At 35.2% G+C, this 21193-nt stretch overlaps 1 protein-coding gene across 8 annotated transcripts in view; it reads right to left on the reverse strand.

Annotated features, from left to right (window-relative positions):
• MTMR2 (myotubularin related protein 2) overlaps positions 1–21193 on the reverse strand; it is a 111115-nt gene that overhangs the window by 16568 nt on the left and 73354 nt on the right. For all 8 annotated transcript variants that reach the window (XM_049714146.1, XM_033420331.2, XM_004265454.3 and 5 more), the window contains 3 exons: positions 12966–13115; positions 12025–12213; positions 1014–1199 (listed from right to left, as the gene is read on the reverse strand). In XM_049714146.1, coding sequence (XP_049570103.1) covers positions 1014–1199; positions 12025–12213; positions 12966–13115 — 525 coding nt within the window. The remainder of the gene's footprint in view (positions 1–1013; positions 1200–12024; positions 12214–12965; positions 13116–21193) is intronic.

Consider the following 21193-nt stretch of genomic DNA (forward strand, 5'->3'; position numbering starts at 1 on the left):
GTGGTCATATATATTATAGAAACCTATAGTTTGGTAAGGTATCTTACTGAAATTCAGACACTATCTGAAAATATTTGTAACTATATTAACTGAAATAACATTTGGTGCTTCAAACATTATATATATTGGGCTTCCCTGGTGGCGCAGTGGTTGAGAGTCTGCCTGCCAATGCAGGGGACACGGGTTCATGCCCTGGTCCGGGAGGATCCCACATGCTGTGGAGTGGCTAGGCCCGTGAGCCATGGCCACTGAGCCTGTGCGTCCGGAGCCTGTGCTCCGCAACGGGAGAGGCCACAACAGTGAGAGGCCCACGTACCGCAAAAAAAAAAAACCAAAAAACAAAAAACATTATATATATTAACATATTAGGCAAGCTAGGGTTCACACGGTAGTCTCCAAATCATTTAGCATTCAAATGGTATCCTTCATTTAACTATTTCACCTCATGTGCCTGACCAGAATGGTTTTCACAAGCCATGCAACAATTATTTATTGAGTGCTTTATTCATATCATATAGTGCTGCCCTGGCTCCTGAGGAGACAAAGAAGAAATATGATTTAGCCTGTCCTACTCTCCATGAATTAGCAATATAAGTTGGGCGACACATAAAAGTAATTAAATCAAGTGCATGGTAACACCTGATTAGCTGGAAAGCAAAAGTAAAGTGAAAAGTTCAGAGAAAATGAAAACGAATGCAATCTGGGAAGACTTCATGGAAGAAATGAAATATTAGCTGGGATCTGAAGGATGGGCGGAATTCAGATAGGATGGGAAAGAGAGGGAACAAAAGAAGTACAACTGAACCAAATGCATAATACAGAAAATTAATTCATTCAGGCACCAAAACTTAAAAGTAGTTCTAATTATCAAAGCAGTTATCAATTTTTCGCTGTTTAAAAAGATACTTTCATCTTGATTTCAATGGTAAGAAAAGAGCCGATATAGACAAAAGGGCAGAGAAAGTCCTTGTTTGATATCCTATGATAGTTTAAAGAAATAATAACATACCCACCTTAATATGCTCTAGCCAGTGAGTAGATTCCAAGTTAGACAACCAGTGGGTCTCCTCAATGTTGGGGTACACAATCTCCTTAAGTTTTCGTAAAGATTCTCTCATAACATGGATATTGTGGATATCTAGAAAAACTAGTTCTGCATTTTGATAGGCATCTTCACTTTCATAACCTCCACCTTTTGCCTGGAAAAAAAAAAGCAAACATCACAGGAAATCATAAATGAATGAACATCCATTGTATGTTGACATCCCCAAGAATGCCACAAAATATCCAATAGAATCAAAGATGATACACATTACTGATGGTAGGAAAACTCCACAGGAAAATGTGGCTGGCTCAAGGCAACTTAACACAACCACGCTCTATCACATGTTCTTCATAAAACAAGAATATACTCTCACCCTGACTTCCTTTTGTTAAAATTATATGTGATAACATAAATGAAGGTAAAATTTCCCTATCCATATTTCAAGTCCTACTCAAACATAATTTCATAAAGAAGACTGAAGTCACCAGACCAGCAAGCTCCATGTGCAGGGACTACTTTACCCCTGGCCCATGCTTCTTCACCTCCCTTCCTCTTCACCTTTTAATCTTAATATTTGCAAAGTGCTTTGCAATCATAATGACTGGCTTCTATTATAACCACACAACTACTATTAAACAAAAAGACTGAACAAGTATAAAAGCACAGAGTATTATAATACTATCACTATTTTCAAAGATGTAAATCTACAAGTACAGAACAAAATGAGAAATATTTGGTGTTCACAATAAGCTATGGCTGAAGAACTAAATTTTTCTGGATTGAATCTTTCTCTATTTTAAGAAAAAAATATTCTCCTACTTTATGTATAAAATATGCATCCTGTCTTATGGATAAAATCATGCTTCTTAGAGCACTAATGGAAAAAAAATTAGGAAGATACAGGAACAGCCACTGTAGTTATACAAAATTAAGAGATTACACCTTTGAAAACAACAAAACTCACCTCTTAACCAACAACAAATTACCAAAGGAAGTTCAAGTTTCCTTTCTGACACTGATAGTCTGGGAAATAGTTCGGAGTTAAGAATGGTACAGGTACAAAATTAACAGTGTTTCATTAGGTACCTGTTAACATGGATTACTTCTGGAAAGTGGGATAGGACAGGCAAGGGGTAAAGGGACGTTCAAATTTGTTGCAACAAATCCTAGAAACATGGCAGTAGTAGCAACTACACAGAACCTGTCACAAAAACACACAGAATGAAAATGCTCTGGAATCAGATAGTTATACAACTTTATGAATATAATAAAAACACTGAAATACATACTTTACAAGAGTGCATTTTATGGCGTGTGAATTATATTTCAATATAACTGATATTTTAAAAAATAGAGCAACTAGATAGTAAAATCAAAAACACACAAAAATCATTCAAGACAGAACTGGAGGACAAAGCATTCCATCAAACCCCAAAACCAGCAACAGTCACAAGATCTAGATGCTGTCGGCAAATGTGTGAAGGAACAAATGGATATAAGATGGAGTGGAGAACAAGAGACTCACAAGAGAGTCTTATAATTTGTAGTGTTTGTTCTGCTTCCTTGTTTTAGCTTTCTTCCTCCAGAACTACAGGGAAGAACAACAGATCAATCTAAGAAGTACCACTGAAACCAGGAAGGGTTCTGCCCAGTCTAACAGCTGAGTTATTAGAGAAACTCAGAAATGAAATGAGACTTGGGAACAAATTAGAAATAAAAGAAAAAAAAATCAGAAATAAAGACTAAGTTAGAAGAAACTCAAGAGCAAATAAACACAATGGATATTAAATTAAAAGAAACAGACAGTGAAAAGCAAAATATAAAACCAAAACAGGAATAGAAAGCATAAAAAGGATTCAAGAGAAAGTGGCAAATGATGAAGATAGGCAAAGAAGAGCCAGCACAGGAATAACAGGAGTCCAGAAGAAGCAAGCCATACATGGAAATGAAACAAATACTAAGAACTATGATTAAAGAAAAAATTCATGAAATTTTTTAATTGGAAATTACCAATTAAAATAGCATACACGTATACTTGATAATATAGACCCAGAACACAAAACATGAAGACATATTCTGGCAAAATAACTGGACTCCAAAGAAAAAGAAAAAACAAAATCTTTCACAAATCCAAGTAAAAAAAGTGACTTAGAAGGAAAGGAAATTTAGTTTATCATCAGACTTTGAAACTTTATGCCAAAAAAAATGCAACATATTTAAGACATTCAATAAAATCAAATGTAAGCCAAGAATTTTATGCCCTACAAAACTAACTCGAATATAAAGGACATAAAGCTGCTATCAGCATACAAATACTCAGAATATAGTTCTTATGAGCCTTGCTGAAACATTTACAAGAGAACAACTCCAGACAAAAGAAAAAGACCAGAAAGACATCCATATAAGAATTGGTTATTGGCACAAAATATGTAGCTACTTGTAGAAGTCAGGGGTAAAAGGCAAAAAGTATGTGTACAAAAGGGAGACTATGTAAAGTCTACACATGCTCTGATGACATAAATATAATACAATTCATTTTAAAATGGGAGCAAATGGAAAAAAATTTAACTTTTCAGTAAATGTACTGGTGATGATACTATTAATACTGTTATTCTAAGACCATGGTGGGATAAAGCAAATGAGTAATTATGTAGCATACTAATGTTATTATCCCCTCTGTCTTTGAGAATCGGGATTTCTGGTGTGGAAGGAAGAAGATACACATGTAACTTAGAAGAAGTTATGTAAAAACTCTAGTACTGAATTTAAATTGAAAGCACCAGTATGAACTCATGAGGTATAATACTTTATCTTTAAAAACATATGTCTCCTAGCTCTATCCACTGAAAAGACTTAGAAATTAGACCAACCCAGCAAATAATTATCCTTAGCACCCAGATTATGGTTTGAAATACCACTTCCTACTAACAGAAACCAGAACTTCTTAGAGAAATGGTTATTCTAAGCCTGTGGCAGGAAACATACAAGATTTCCTGATGAGTCTGGTATACCTTGTCATACCAGATAGCAAAGATTACTATGGTTATGTCAAAAGAACTCAGGAGGTAACTTGAAAAGTGCCCCTCAGACCAAAGGTGGGAATTTTTTTTTTCAAAAATACCATCTGCAATGAATTAGAAATTGTTGACTACATATAAATACATGCATTCATAATGACACTTAAAAAAATTAGTCACCCTCATGGGATGGTAGGGAGTAAATTCATTTTTGGGAAAACTGATAAATAAGGAAAAAGAATCAAGCATTTATCCTGGCTTTCTTATATGAACTGAACTGCTGGTTAACCAAAATTTAGATAAGAGAAAGTGTTTCTTTACAGAAAGAGTTCAACTAAGCTGAAAAGGAAATCATGAAATCAGAATATCACCATTTGGCAACCCCAGTGAATTAACACATCTCGGTACAGAGCATGAACAGCTGCTGATATCCCAAAAAGAAGAATCAGCCACAAATTATGTGCCTCCTGATATATCCCCTATAGCCTTGCCAAAGGAGTTGAACCTGAATCTGAATAAACCTCTGAATTCATGTGAAGGAAATTCAGAGAACAGAAGAAAGTTGAACCATACCATAATACAATCGGCAAAACCTGGACTGTGGAAAACTCTACAATAAAATATATTGGAGTGAAGGAGGGAGGGAAGGAGAAAGGAAGGGCAAGGGGAAGACTATAGATGAAGAGAGACTTAAAAGACATATCAAATACAATACTTGAAAAGGCAAGGCTAAGAGTCTAGAGATGTATACACTTCAGTAATAAAAGTATAAAGTAATGTAAGAAGACTACTGTAAAAGTTAGGATAGTGGTTACTTTTAGCAGGGGTAGAAGGTAAATTTAATTGCTGTAGGGCACACATGGAAGACTTAGTGGCTAGTACAGTTTTAATTCTTGATACGGCTCATGGTGCAAAAGCAGTTGTCATATTCACACTGACAAAGCTATAAAAAATGTTCTTACTACAAAGGTAAAAAAATACTTGTTGCAATAAGGATATATACTTTTGCAAATTTTAAAAGGGAGATGGTGGGGATATTGGGTGAAGGCAGTAAAAAAGGGCAAACTTCCAGTTAAAAGATAAGTAAGTAGTGGTGATGTAATGCACAACATGATGACTATAGTCAACGATACTATATTGTATATTTGAAAGTTGCTAAGAGAGTAGACTTTGAAAATTCACAAGGAAAAAAAAATGTAACTGCGTGAGGTGATGGATGTTAACTAAACTTAGGGGGGGTGATCATTTCACAATATATGCATATATCAAATCATTATGTTGTACACCTTAAACATACACACTTTTCTATGTCAATTATATCTCAATAAAATGGCAGGAAAAAAATATATCAAACTGGTAAACTAACCTTCCCGAAGAATGCTGGCAATATGTAACAAAACTTTTAAAAATATGCATACTTTAAACTATGATATAGTAATGGTATATCTACAAAACTATTTTATGGAAATAAAGATGCCAACGAAAGATACTTATTTTAGCTATATTTAAAATACTAAATACTTAAAGACCTAATATTAGAAGAATGATTAACTGCACAATGATATAGCTGTATGATGAGTACTATTAAAGTTATTTCAGGGATATTTCATGAAAAGAAATAATTCATATAGAGAGGAAAAACAATGAAATATAACAATACATAAATGCACAGAACAGTGGGAGAAAATATATCAAAGATTAGTGATTATAAGTGATTTTTATTTCTTTGCTTTGTCTATGCCTTCCTAGATTTCTGTTGTCTATCACATATCAGAAAAATGTCCCAATAGATAAAATATATCAGAGTCTTTTAAAAAAAGAGATTTCTGTAGTGAAATATGCATGGGAATGACTTAAAAAATAAGATGACACCAAGACAAATATTAATCAAACTATCAAAAACTAAATACAAGAAAAAATATTAAAAGCAGCAAGGGAAAAACAACAAATAACATACAAGGGAATCCCCATAAGGTTAACGGCTGATCTTTTGCAGAAACTTTGCAAGCCAAAAGGGAGTGGCAGGACATTTTTAAAGTGATGAAAGGGAAAAACCTACAACCAAGATTCTCTACCCAGCAAGGATCTCATTCAGATTCGATGGAGAAATTAAAACTTTTCCAGACAAGCAAAAGCTAAAAGAACTGAGCACCACCAAACCAGCTTTACAACAAATGCTAAAGGAACTTCTCTACACAGGAAACACAAGAGAAGGAAAAGACCTACAATAACAAACCCAAAACAATTAAGAAAATGGTAATAGGAACATACATATCGATAATTACCTTAAAAGTAAATGGATTAAATACAGACTGAAAGTGAGGGGATGGAAAAAGATATTCCATGCAAATGGAAATCAAAAGAAAGCTGGAGTAGCAATTCTCATATCAGACAAAATAGACTTTAAAATAAAGACTATTACAAGAGATGAAGAAGGACACTACATAATGATCAAGGGATCAGTCCAAGAAGAAGATATAACATTTGTAAATATTTATGCATCCAACACAGGAGCACCTCAATATGTAAGGCAAATGCTAACAGCCTTAAAAGGGGAAATCAACAGTAACACAATCATAGTAGGGGACTTTAACACCCCACTTTCACCAGTGGACATATCATCCAAAATGAAAATAAATAAGGAAACACAAGCTTTAAATGTTACATTAAACAAGATGGACTTAATTGATATTTATAGGACATTCCATCCAAAAACAACAGAATACACTTTCTTCTCAAGTGATCATAGAACATTCTCCAGGATAGATCACATCTTGGGTCACAAGTCAAGCCTTGGTAAATTTAAGAAAACTGAAATTGTATCAGGTATCTTTTCCGACCACAATACTATGAGACAAGATATCAATTACAGGAAAAGATCTGTAAAAAAATACAAACACATGGATGCTAAACAATACACTAATAAATAACCAAGAGTTCACTGAAGAAATCAAAGAGGAAATCAAAAAATACCTAGAAACGAATGACAATGAAAACACGATGACCCAAAACCTTTGGGATGAGCAAAAGCAGTTCCAAGAGGGAAGTTTATCACAATACAATCCTACCTCAAGTAACAAGAAAAATCTCAAATAAACAACCTAACCTTACACCTAAAGCAATTAGAGAAAGAAGAACAAAAAACCCCCAAAGATAGCAGAAGGAAAGAAATCATAAAGATCAGATCAGAAATAAATGAAAAAGAAATGAAGGAAATGATAGCAAAGATCACTAAAGCTAAAAGCTGTTTCTTTGAGAAGATAAACAAAACTGATAAACCATTAGCTAGACATCAAGAAAAAAAGGGAGAAGACTCAAGTCAACAGCATTAGAAATGAAAAAGGAGAAGTAACAACTAACAGTGCTGAAATACAAAGTATCATGAGAGATTACTACAAGCAACTGTATGCCAATAAAATGGACAACCTGGAAGAAATGGACACATTCTTAGAAAAGCACAACCTTCCAAGACTGAACCAGGAAGAAATAGAAAATATGAACAGACCAAATCACAAGCACTGAAATTGAGACTGTGATTAAAAATCTTCCAACAAACAACAGCCCAGGACCAGATGCCTTCACAGGCGAATTCTATCAAACATTTAAAGAAGAGCTAACACCTATCATTCTCAAACTCTTTCAAAATATAGCAGAGGGAGGAACACTCCCAAACTCATTCTACAAGGCCACCAGCACCCTGATACCAAAACCAGACAAAGATGCCACAAAGAAAGAAAACAAAGATGCCACAAAGAAAGATGCCACCATCACTGATAAACACAGATGCAAAAATCCTCAACAAACTACTAGCAAACAGAATCCAACAGCACTTTAAAAGGATCATACAACATGATCAAGTGGGGTTTATCCCAGGAATGCAAGGATTCTTCAATATACGCAAATCAATCAATGTGATAAACCATACTAACAAACTTAAGGAGAAAAACCATATGATCATCTCAGTAGATGCAGAAAAAGCTTTCGACAAACCTCAACACCCATTTACAATAAAAACCCTCCAGAAAGCAGGCATAGCAGGAACTTACCTCAACATAATAAAGGCCATATATGACAAACCCACAGCCAACATCATTCTCAATGGTGAAAAACTGAAACCATTTCCTCTAAGATCAGGAACAAAACAAGGTTGTCCGCTCTCACCATCATTATTCAACATAGTTTCGGAAGTTTTAGCCACAGCAATCAGAGAAGAAAAAGAAATAAAAGGAACCCAAACTGGAAAAGAAGAAGTAAAGCTGTCACTGTTTTCAGATGACATGAGAATACACAGAGAATCCTAAAGATGCTACCAGAGAACTACTAGAGCTAATCAATGAATTTGGTCAAGTAGCAGGATACAAAATTAATGCACAGAAATCTCTTGCATTCCTGTACACTAATGGTAAAAAAATCTGTAAGAGAAATTACGGAAACACTCCTATTTACCACTGCAACAAAAAGAATAAAATACCTAGGAATAAACCTACTTAAGGAGACAAAAGACCTGTATGCAGAAAACTATAAGACACTAAGGAAAGAAATTAAAGATGATACAAACAGATGGAGAGATATACCATGTTCTTGGATTGGAAGAATCAACATTGTGAAAATGACTATACTACCCAGGGGAATCTAAAGATTCAATGCAATCCCTGTGAAACTACCAATGGCATTTTTCACAGAACTAGAACAAAAAATTTCAGTTTGTATGGAAATACAAAAGACCTGGAACAGCCAAAGCAATCTTCAGAAAGAAAAACGGAGCTGGAGGAATCAGGCTCCCAGACTTCATACTACAAAGCTACAGTAATCAAGACAGTATGGTACTGTCACAAAAACAGAAATATAGATCAATGGAATAGAAGAGAAAGTCCAGAGATAAACCCACGCACATATGGTGACCGTACTTTTTTGGCTCAGCGGCCATGGCTCACAGGCCCAGCCACTCCGCGGAATGTGGGATTTTCCCGGACCGGGGTGTGAACCCGTGTCCCCTGCATCGGCAGGTGGACTCTCAACCTTTGCGCCACCAGGGAAGCCCTGGTGACCGTACTTTTGATAAAGGAGGCAAGAATATACAATGGAGAAAAGACAGACTCTTCAATAAGTGGTGATGGGAAAACTGGAAATCTACATGTAAAAGAATGAAATTAGAACACTCCCTAACACCATACACAAAAATAACTCAAAATGGATTAAAGACCTAAATGTAAGGCCAGACACTATCAAACTCTTAGAGGAAAACATACGCAGAACACTCTTTCACATAAATCACAGCAAGATCCTTTTTGACCCACCTCCTAGAGAAATGGAAATAAAAACAAAAATAAACAAATGGGACCTAATGAAACTTAAAAGCTTTTTGCACAGCAAAGGAAACCATAAATAAGATGAAAAGTCAACCCTCAGAATGGGAGAAAATACTTGCAAATGAAGCAACTGACAAAGGATTAATCTCCAAAATTTACAAGAAGCTCATGCAGCTCAATATCAAAAACACAAACAACCCACTCCAAAAATGGGCAGAAGACCTAAATAGACATTTCTCCAAAGAAGATATACAGATTGCCACCAAACACATGAAAGGATGCTCAACATCACTAATCATTTTAGAGAAATGCAAATCAAAACTACGATGAGGTATCACCTCACACCAGTCAGAATGGCCATCATCAAAAAATCTACAAACAATAAATGCTGGAGAGGGTGTGGAGAAAAGGGAACCCTCTTGCACTGTTGGTGGGAATGTAAATTGATACAGCCAGTATATACGGAGAATAGTATGGAGGTTCCTTATAAAGCTAAAAATAGAACTACCATACCACCCAGCAATCCCATTACCGGGCATATATGCTGAGAAAACCGTAATTCAAAATGAGTCATGTACCACAATGTTCATTGCAGCTCTATTTACAATAGCCAGGACATGGAAGCAACCTAGCTGTCCATCAACAGATGAATGGATAAAGAAGATGTGGCACATATATACAATGGAATATTCCTCAGCCATAAAAAGAAACGAAATTGAACTATTTGTAGTGAGGTGGATGGACCTCGAGTCTGTCATACAGAGTGAAGTAAGTCAGAAAGAAAAAAACAAAACCATATGCTAACACATATATATGGAATCCAAAAGAAAAAAAAAAAAAGATTCTGAAGAACATAGGGGCAGGACAGGAATAAAGATGCAGATGTAGAGAATGGACTTGAGGACATGGGAGGGGAAAGGGTAAGCTGGGACGAAGTGATAGAGTGGCATGGACAGATATACACTACCAAACGTAAAATAGCTAGCTAGTGGGAAGCAGCTGCATAGCACAGGGAGATCAGCTCGGTGCTTTGTGACCACCTAGAGGGGTGGGATAGAGAGGGTGGGAGGGAGGGAGACGCAAGAGGGAGGAGATATGGGGATATATGTATATGTATAGCTGATTCACTATGTTATAAAGCAGAAACTAACACACCATTATAAAGCAATTATACTCCAATAAAGATGTTAAAAAAAAAAAGACGAGGAATGTAATATTTTGCTCTACCCCCTTTTCTGCCTTATATGCCTCTCTCCATCTCTCATCCTAGATAACATCTTAAGTCTCATTCCTGCTAATTCATGGTATTAGGTTTACGGAAGGGAACAAGTAATTACTGGAAAAATACATGCCAGTCTCTGGGGTACCAGCTTCATATACACATTGCCTCATTTCTCCTTTAAGGGGAAATACTTACAGTTTAACAGAGAATGTCTGAAATTCACAATGTCCTCAAAACACTAAATAGGACAGAAGTAATTAGGTACATGATCCATAATTTAATTTAAGGATGGACACCCCAGCTCTGTTTATAATAGCAAAAAAAAAAAAGAAAGAACCTAAATACCCAAAAACAATTGGTGTTAGTAATTATCATGTTACAGATATTTATTGGCATAGAAAGAAACAGCACCAATTAAAAAAAGGAAGTTGCAATTATCCCATTCTGTCTCAAATATATGTGTGCACGCATCTGCACATAGGCCTGGATGTATAACCAAGATTTAATGGTGTTTCTTATTTAGTTATAGGATTTGGGGTGTTTTAGTTTTGGGGGGACTTTTGGGGTTTTTTTCTGCTTGTATGTGAGGCAATTTTTTAAAGCTAAATTGCATCTCTTCTCTTTCCTTCTCCTAAGGTAGATTTTGGCAATTCTGGACTAGAATTTCTAGTTCCACAATGCTAATATTTATTCTATAGCAGAAATCAGGACCACTGCTCCAGCTAACTGCAAGTTTTCAGTCTGAATAGCTTGTACAGGTGGAGGGCTGCCAGAAGAGGGCAGCACTGGTCACTGAGAACACTGCATGATTTCTACAACAGTGCTGTGCAGACTTCTTTTGTCAGTCACAAGCTCAGTTTATTGTCCAGTTTGGAGAAGCGAAAGAGAAACTAGTAATTGATGAATACTTATTTCTTACGTAAGTAAGCAGAATTATGCACTATTTTTTATCAGGTGAGTTTTGCCCCTAAAACAACCCTGTTAGTTATTATGATTCTCATTTCACAAATAAGCAAATTAAAGTTACTAAAAGGATTAAATAACTGACTCCACATTATACTGGGATTGACATGTACACACTGCTATATTTAAAACAGATAACCAATAAGGATCTACTGTATAGCACAGGGAACTCTGATCAATATTCTGTAATAACCTAAATAGGAAAAGAATTTGAAAAAGAATAGATACATTTATATGTATAAATGAGTCACTTTGCTGTATACCTGAAACTAATACAACATTGTTAATCAAGTATACTCCAATATAAAATTAAAAAAAAAAATTTAAGTTACACTATCAAGTAGAAGAGTCAGGATTAGAATCTACACTTTTATCACTGAAAAGCCCAAAGTCTTTCTAGTGCACTGTGGCTCCCACCAAACTCATGAAACTGTAACTATAATCCTAATTGCTGGAAGACGATCTCACCTTATTGGCAACAGCATTAACACTTGGCCGGGCGTCAAATATAAACATTTTATGAGATTGGGCATTGGAGTCCATGATGGCTTGAAGGTATTTTTCATCTTCTTTGCTTCGCTTCCCACTTACCCCTACCATGGGCTGGCTACACCGAGTGATTGTGGCTTGACTTTCAGGATGAATCCATGATAAAACCTTAATGGGGGGAAAAAAGTGGCAACACACCCTTTACATGCTCCTGTTTATAATCCTTCTGAAAATCATTACTCTATAAAACTCTGCTTTCTAATTGGATTCAAAGGCTAGCCATAAAAGGATATACAAGGCTGCTATGAAAATCATCACCTTTCTTTCAAGCCAATACTAGCATGTGGAAAACTTGGTCTAATTCATTAATCAGATATTGATTTATGAAAGTCACTGATTATTGGAAGTGTGGTCTCTAGAAAAAAAATAGATTAAAACGGGGCTAAGTAAACCCCACTTTTAAAGTCTGAGTACTGTATCAGCAAAACTGTCCAACTATAAAGTCTTCAGAATCTGAATTTTTGTACCTAAAATTATTTGAGCTATCTTTCTAGAACACAGTAATTCATCACAAATTTGTAAAGTTTTCTTCTTTCTAGGATTTAAAGGAAAAAAAGCATTTATCACCATGACCAAAGATGTATAATAAGATAAAGAAATAGTGAATACAGAGCCAACTTTGTTTTCAAGTTAAGAACCATGCAGCTCTCTAATATCCATCTCAAATTCTCCAGAAACGTCTTTAGTCTAAGTTTTTCCTCTGGTTTAAATTTTACTAAATAACACATTCTCTAATATCCCCAGAGAAGACCTGCCGCTGTAGCTATTTTTAATTCTGCAACCATTCTCCCATTTGTCATCCTCATCATTATGTGAAGTACAAAAGCAATGGGAAAGTTTCAGCACAGCTTCGCACTTACTGGGATACGGCCCCGTGATCTGAAGGATGCCACTCTCTTTAATTCTTCATCAGGAATATTTGCCGGCACAACCAAGAGGGCAGGGTATGTATCACAAAGCTCATACCGTTCATTTATCTTTGTTATTCTCCAGCTTTCATTTGGAATTCCCTACATGTGAAATAAAACATAAGACAAATTACTGCCCAACAAAAATATTTTAAAACATCAGAACAGAAGCCTCCTATTCAACTTCTCTTTTCTCCACTATCTATCACTTAAGTTGTTGGAATAGTTATTGTCTGCCTGTGGTGACCAGGCTTTTAGGATGAGATATTCTAACACAGGGATCTGTGTTCATTTTGGCATTCAATTTTACGTTAATAGATTTATTAAATCATTAAATACTGATTGAGTGTTGGGTCTGTCCTAAGCACATCAAATGAAAAGCAAGGAAACAGTAAGACTGAAAATGTTCTTGTCTTTAAAAAGAACACAGTCTCATACAGTTTGACTGGTGAGTAATTCTGCTGCCATTCATCTATACAAAGAAATTTCTGAGGGCAGGCACCAAGAGTCCACCAGAATGCTACATACATGTTTATCACTTATATACCTAAAGTGAATTTTACAGTATTAATAAAATGTTGCTGATATAAAACATATTTAAAAAAACAAGGAAGTAATAGAAGGCAAAACCAAAAACAAAAAAGAGGCAAGAGAAACACTTAAAACAATTTTTTAAAAACACACCAATTATTAAACTCATTTGGTCCTTAAATATTTGCCATATTTATAACTAGTATACCACTTCACATATAGGATTACTTAATAAAACACTTTAAAATTTCCATCCTCCATTCCATAGAAAATAGAGCCATTACATTAAATGGCTGGAATTAAGAAAATACATATATTTTTAATTTTATTACTTCTGACAACTCAATAAACCGAAAAAGACAAAACTGAAAGAAACCAAATTACAGAAAAAAAAACCATTTATTGAGCACCTACTATGTGCATGCACTATGCCAGCAGCCTTTCTCTATCCCTCCCTCCCTCCCCCCGCCCCCCCCCACACACATATTACTGTATTCAGGTTTCATTACCGTCATTTTATAGATGAAGAAATTGTGGCACAAACTGTAACTTGACCAAAGGAAGTTGTAAAGAATTCCATGTACATTCTAAAACTATCCTTTTAATAAAAAAGGAACACTGTGCCTCAAGAAAAATTCTACTATCCTGGTTCACAAAATTGTTATAAAAATCTGAAATCAAAGGGCAGGAGGTACTCTCCTTTAAAGGGGTATTTCTAAAGTTGTTGCCGAACACCCAGGAGGATATTAAAATTAAGAAAGGAAAATTCCCTTCCAGTAATCATGTGATAAATATTATCAAGAGAGTTTCCACCTATCCCTAGCCAAGGTCTGTCTCTTCATTAGTGCCTTAAATACCATTTACCCCATTTAATTAGCCTGGTCCCAACTTGCTTCCTATGATCTACATCTCTCTTTCCCTCCTGCTTTCCTCAACTTTCTAGATAACTGTTCAGGTAAGATCCTTACTTATTTCCAGAAATAAAAAAAAGGTTTAAGTAAGAGATGTTTAAAATAAATGTTCATGCTATAATAAAAAATGTACAATGAAAACAATGAATTCGTAAGTTTATAGAGGTGGTACTCAACCAAGAAACTTGGATACCACCTCTAACTCTCCCTCACCCTCTACTTCCAATGAATGACTAATTTTTATGATTTTTTTCTTCCAAAAGTGCCTGAAAAAAGTTTGCTCATGTCTCTCAATCTTCACTGTCACTTCCCTAATTCAGGCCATTGTCACTTCCCTAATTCGGGCCATTGTCACTTCTCTTTTGTCCCTCTGCAATCCATTCTCCACACTGCCTCAAAATTCTTTTAAGATGCAAAAGCTATCACATCATTCTTCTGCCTAAAAACTATCAATGGCTACCTATTCCTTTTCACATAAAGTATAGAATCCTTTATGGGACTTGGCAAAGACCTTCACACTCCTGCTTTCCCCACTGATCTCTGGCCACTCTAGTCTAGCCTATACCAAACACCTTCAGTTTCCAGATGGCTTCATATTCTATCACCAGAGTACTTGCTCTATTATTCACAATATTCATCACTGTGTATTTTGATTGTTAGTTTACTTCTTTGAATCCTCCATTAAACATATGTTCTTTGGGAGTCAGGAGTGTGTCTTTCTGTTTTAGCCACTAGTACACAGTAGGTGCTACATGAATTTGATGAATGAATGAATGTGTGAATGAATAAAATCAATGAAACACAAGGAAGCTTCTACAAGAAGCAAAATTAGTTTCTGACGTTTTCTTAGAAAATATGGAGTCAAAGCTGAGAGGGTCAGATCTCCTGAGATCCTAGTGTACCATCTTTAACACAGGTAGGTAACTCCCATCTCTCTCTCACTGCCTTCCCATATCCTTGAAAAATCACTACCAGGGAGAACTGTTACCACTGAGGTTGTGTCATATTCTTCAGAAAAATGGATGGGTGGGAGTAGAATCATTGACTTAAATTACCTTAATGGCTATTGTCCTCCTCATTCTTAGAGAAGCTGACACACCTAACTAAAGAAGTGCCTTCCAAGCAGAAAACTGGAGTTGGCTAGTCAGCATATACACTCTTTGTAGACAGTGCTAAAGATATAAGGACAACTGTTGATCTCTGGCATACATCTTTCTTCTCTCCATGCAGATCACTGCCCTTCAGTTAATGTAACCATTTGTCAGTCAATTTATAACCAAATTAACTGGATTATAGCTTTCCCTAGTTACTTACATTCCATTTCTGAGGATAAATTCTGTTGTCCTTTACTGTACTTGAGTGCTCTCCAAATTTGTTAAGCAAGGTATCTACCATATGATTATTTCTGCAGAAGACCATGCTCATTTTCTATATACTGATTTTTACTATTTTAGCAACTTGATGATTTCTCTTGACCTTATCCACAAATTTCAGGGTCCTCTGTATAATCACTACATGTGTCAAGAGAAAATTAAAGAAATACTCTCTTACACAACAAACAAATGGTTACTAACAGCTTTGCCCATTTAAAAAATATATAATCTAATTTCTTTAGGCACTATAAGGTATAGGTCTACAAATTTAATGTGGCTTTCATTTTGTGTTTCAGCGGCAGCACACAAAAAGCCAACCAATCATGACTTCTGTATTTAGAGCTTTACAATGTAACAAATACAATAATAATTTGGATCGATTTCTATGGTTTATAATGTGCCTTTCTGTGTATCACTAATCCTTCAAACAATCCTATAAGGCAGTTCCTATCACCAAGTAAAAAAATAAAGGCACTGTGACATGAGTGACTCATTCAACAGCACATATCTAAGTGTGAGAGCTAAGCAAGTGCCAGAGGTAGGATTCAAAACTGAGTCTTCTAAATGATCTGGAATTAGATTGTGGTGACAGCTGCACAACCTTATGAATATGTTAAAAAACAGTGATGTAGGGCTTCCCTGGTGGCGCAGTGGTTTAGAGTCCACCTGCCGATGCAGGGGACACGGGTTCGTGCCCCGGTCCAGGAAGATCCCACATGCCGCGGAGCGGCTGGGCCCGTGAGCCATGGCCACTGAGTCTGCGCATCTGGAGCCTGTGCTCCGCAACGGGAGAGGCCACAACAGTGAGAGGCCCGCGTACCACAAAAACAAACAAACAAACAAACAAAAAAACAGTGGTGTACACTTTAAAGTAGAAAATTTTATGGTATGTGAATTATATATCAATTTTAAAGAAAAAAAGAATAGAGAGGCCATGTGTTTTGAGATGGTATAATCTCCAAAATATGTTAAATGAAAAAGAAGGGTACAGTGTGTACAGAATGCTATTATCTGCTTTAAAAAAATACTGTATACACATCATACAAGCTGTGTAGCATAAAATCTCTGAAAGGATATAAGGGTAATGAGTAACATTATTTCCTAAAGGGAGAGGAACTGGGATGGCTGGGGAACAATGTTGGCCGGAAGGGACACCTTCCTTTCAGTATACCCTTTTATACCTTTTGAATTTTATACAGAGTGTATTACCGCATCCAATTTTTTTTTTAATTTAAAAGAAGAAAAAAGGAATACTGTGATGCTTTATTTTTAGACTCAACATTTACATTAAGAGATTACCCTGAATAGCAAAGGAAAAACCATCAACAAAATGAAAAGGCACCCTATGAAATTGGAGAAAATATTTGCAAACCATATACCTGATATGGCGTTAATATCCAAAATATATAAAGAACTTAAAAACAACAACAAGAAATCTGATTAAAAATGAGCAAAGGATCTGAATAAACATTTTCCCAAAGACATACACATGGCTAGCGAACACATGAAAAGATGCTCAAGATCACTCATCATCAGGGAAATGCAAATCAAAACTACAATGAGATATCACCTCACACCTGTTAAAATGGCTAATTACACAGCATTGTAAAGTAATTATACTCCAATAAAGATGTACTAAAAAATAAATGAATAATTTTTAAAATAAATAAATAAACAATAAAATAAAATGGCTTATCACCAAAAAAACAAGAAATCACAAGTGTTGGCAGGGATGTGCAGAAAAGGGAGCCCTTGTGCAGTGTTGGTGGGAAACAGTAAGGAGGTTCCTCAAAATATTAAAAATAGAACTACTATATGATCCAGCAATTCCACTTCTGAGTATTTATTCAAAGAAAATGAAAACACTAACTCAAAAAGATATATGCTTCCATTCATTGTAGCATTATTTACAATAGCCAAGATATGGACACAATATAAGTGCTCACTGATGAATAAAGAAAATGTGGTGTGTGTATATATATATATACACACACATATATATGTGTGTATATATATATAAAGAGAGTGAGATCTCTATATATAATGAAATTTTATTCAACCATAGAAAGAATGAAATCTTGCCACTTGTGACAACATGGATGGAACCTGAGTGCACAATGTTAAGTGAAATAAGAGAGAAAAAAGCAAATATTGTATGATGATCTCACGTATATGTGGAATCTTAAAAAAAAAACAAGAAAACAAGCTCATAGATAAAGGGAACAAACTGATGGTTGGTTGTTGGAAGCTTGGAAGCAGGAGGTCAGGAGTGGGCGAAATGGTGAAGGGAGCCAAAAGGTACAAGCTTCCAATTATAAAGTAAATGTAAATCACAGGGATACACTGTACAGCATGGTAACTATAGTTAATACTGTATTGTATATTTGAAAGTTGCGAAGAGAATAAATCTTGAAAGATCTCATCACAAGAAAAAGAATCCTGTAACTGTTTTTGGTGACACTGTCTAGATGTTAACTAGACTTACTGTGGTGATCATTTCGCAATATTTATAAATATCAAATCATTATGGTGTACACCTGAAACTACTATAATGTCGTATGTCAATTATACCTCAATGAAAACAAGGAAAGAAACAAACAGAAGAGATTATCTTCATTTTCTTCAGTAATAAACTTAAATTAAAAAAAAAAAAGTCTTCTAACTACACCAAATACAGTGTCCTCTCCACTAGACTTTAACTTAGTTGACTCAGAGACAAAGTGTCTAACTCTGCAGTAAAAAGCCAACAAATTAATCTAGTAAATCAAAGACCATAGAGCATCTGTACCATTCAGTATAGAGTTCAATGCTGTATTCTGATTACTGCATTTCCTAATCTCATAATTCTCTTTCTGAACGTGTACAGCTGTTCATTTACTTTTTTTCAATTGGAGTATAGCTAATTTACAATATTGTATTAGTTTCAAATGTACAGCAAAGTGATTCAGTTATAGATATTTTCTCTGATTTTTTTCCATTATAGGTAATTACAAGATATTGAATATAGGTTCTTGTACTATACAGTAAATCAATGTTGTTTATTTTACGTACAGTGGTGTGTATCTGTCAATCCCATACTCCTAACTTATCTCTCCCCCCACCTCTTTCTCCTTTGGTAAACATGAGTCTGTTTTCTATGTCAGTGAGTCGTTTCTGTTTTGTAAACAAGTTCATCTGTATTACTTTTTTAGTTCCACATGTAAGTGACATTATATATTTGTCTTTCTCTGCCTGGCTTACTTCACTCAGTATGATAATCTCTAGGTCCATTCACATTGCTGCAAATGGCAATATTTCATTCCTTTTTACGGCTGAGTAATATTCCTGTGTGTGTGTGTGTGTGTGTGTGTGTGTGTGTGTGTGTGTGTGTACACACATCTTCTTGATCCATTCATCAGTTGATGAACAGTTAGGTTGCTTCCATGCCTTTGCTACTGTAAATAGTGATGCTATGAAACATTAGGGTGCATGTATCTCTTTGAATTAGAGTTTTCATCTTTTCCAGATCACATGGTAACTCTATTTTTAGTTTTTTAAGGAACCTCCAGACTATTTTCCATAGTGACTATACCAATTTACATTCCCACCGAAAGTGTAGGAAGGTTCTCTTTTCTCCACACCCTCTGCAGCATTTATTTGTAGACTTTTTGATGACAGCCATTCTAACCAGGGTGAGGTGATACTTCATAATAGTTTTGTTTTTTTTTGTTTTTGTGGTACGTGGGCCTCTCACTGTTGCGGCCTCTCCCGTTGCAGAGCACAGGCTCCGGATGCGCAGGCTCAGCGGCCATGGCTCACGGGCCCAGCCGCTCTGTGGTATGTGGGATCTTCCCGAACCGGGGCACGAACCCATGTCCCCTGCATGGGCAGGTGGACTCTCAACCACTGCACCACCAGGGAAGCCCTCATTATAGTTTTGAATTGCATTTCTCTAATAATTGGCAATGTTGAGCCTCTTTTCATGTGATTGTTGGCCATCTGCATGTCTTTGGAGAAATGTCTATTTAGGTCTTCTGCCCATTTTTTGATCGGGTTGTTTTTTCGCACTCACTCTTCAACTTATTCTTTTTCATATTAATTTCTTTCTTTTCGTGGACACAGTTATCTCATCTCCTTTCCAAAGTTCTATGTTGAATGCTACTACAACAGACAGCAATTTTTGCCCAGATTCCCAAAGAATATTCTTTATTTTTACAGTTCTACACACATTTGTTAGATTTTCTGATTGCTTTGCCACCTAATTCAGACACTGGATTTTTGGTTTAGCAAAAATTTTGCAATGTTACGTGTAGACTCTTGGTTTTTAAAAGCTGATCCATTTATTTTGTATTCTGCTTCATATTTTTCCAGCTGATGGTTTTATAACTGAATGGTTTTATAACTGATGGTTTTATAACTAATTTTAAATTTTACTTGCCACATGCAATTGAGCAACAAAATCAATTTCAAACCATCTGGATATCTTTAGTTCTCTAGTGATGGTTTTTTATTCTTCCTGGCTTTCTGAAACAAACCTAAAAAATTAGAAGCTTTATAGTAATTAAAATGCAATGTTTAAAATCTAAATATAAAAATCATAGCCTAATGTTTGTCATATTTGAATTCTAGAATAATTTGAATATCAAATCTAATAATTACCAAGAAACAATCAATGTGTCTGAAAAATTCTCAAGAATGCACAGTGAACATGTGGAAAGTTAAAAATAAAGACTATTTTTGGTAGAGTTTAAGTACTGCAGTATAGGAACTCTGGGAAGTGGTATATTGAGGAAGAATAGGGAGAATGATACACTATAACACAGATTTCAAGACAGAATTCTGCTTTAATCTCCTACTGTGGTGAATCACATTATTAGGTTTTCTAATATTAAGCAAACTCACCTTAGTCATGATGTATTATCTCTTTTGTATACTATCAGATTTGATTTATTAACATTTTATGTAGAAGTGTGTCCTCTGAAAATGCAGAACTTTCAAAATTTTATGTGCAGCTAAATTATAAGTAGTAGAATTATTAGGAAATGTTTTCAGAATTAAATTATAGGATACCCAAAAAGAAAAATCTGAGTGAATAATGCGAATGACATATAAAAACATTAAAATGTAAATATATTTACAATTTTATTTTTATAATTATTAAACATTTTTTCAATAAACTGATTTACTTGTAAACTCTTAGATAAGTAAAGATTCATGAAAGATCATTGGCATAGTCTGAAAAGCTGTTTAAAGAAACTGAAAGGCAATCAAAAAAATCAAGATTAGCCTTTGTTAAAGAAACAACAAAACCCACAAAACTATATAAAGCTGTTCACTTCTATCCATGAACATTCTGTTGTAATGAAAAGAATACAGAATATTGAAA

Source organism: Orcinus orca, chromosome 8 (genome assembly GCF_937001465.1).
Source record: "Orcinus orca chromosome 8, mOrcOrc1.1, whole genome shotgun sequence".
NCBI lineage: Eukaryota > Metazoa > Chordata > Mammalia > Artiodactyla > Delphinidae > Orcinus > Orcinus orca.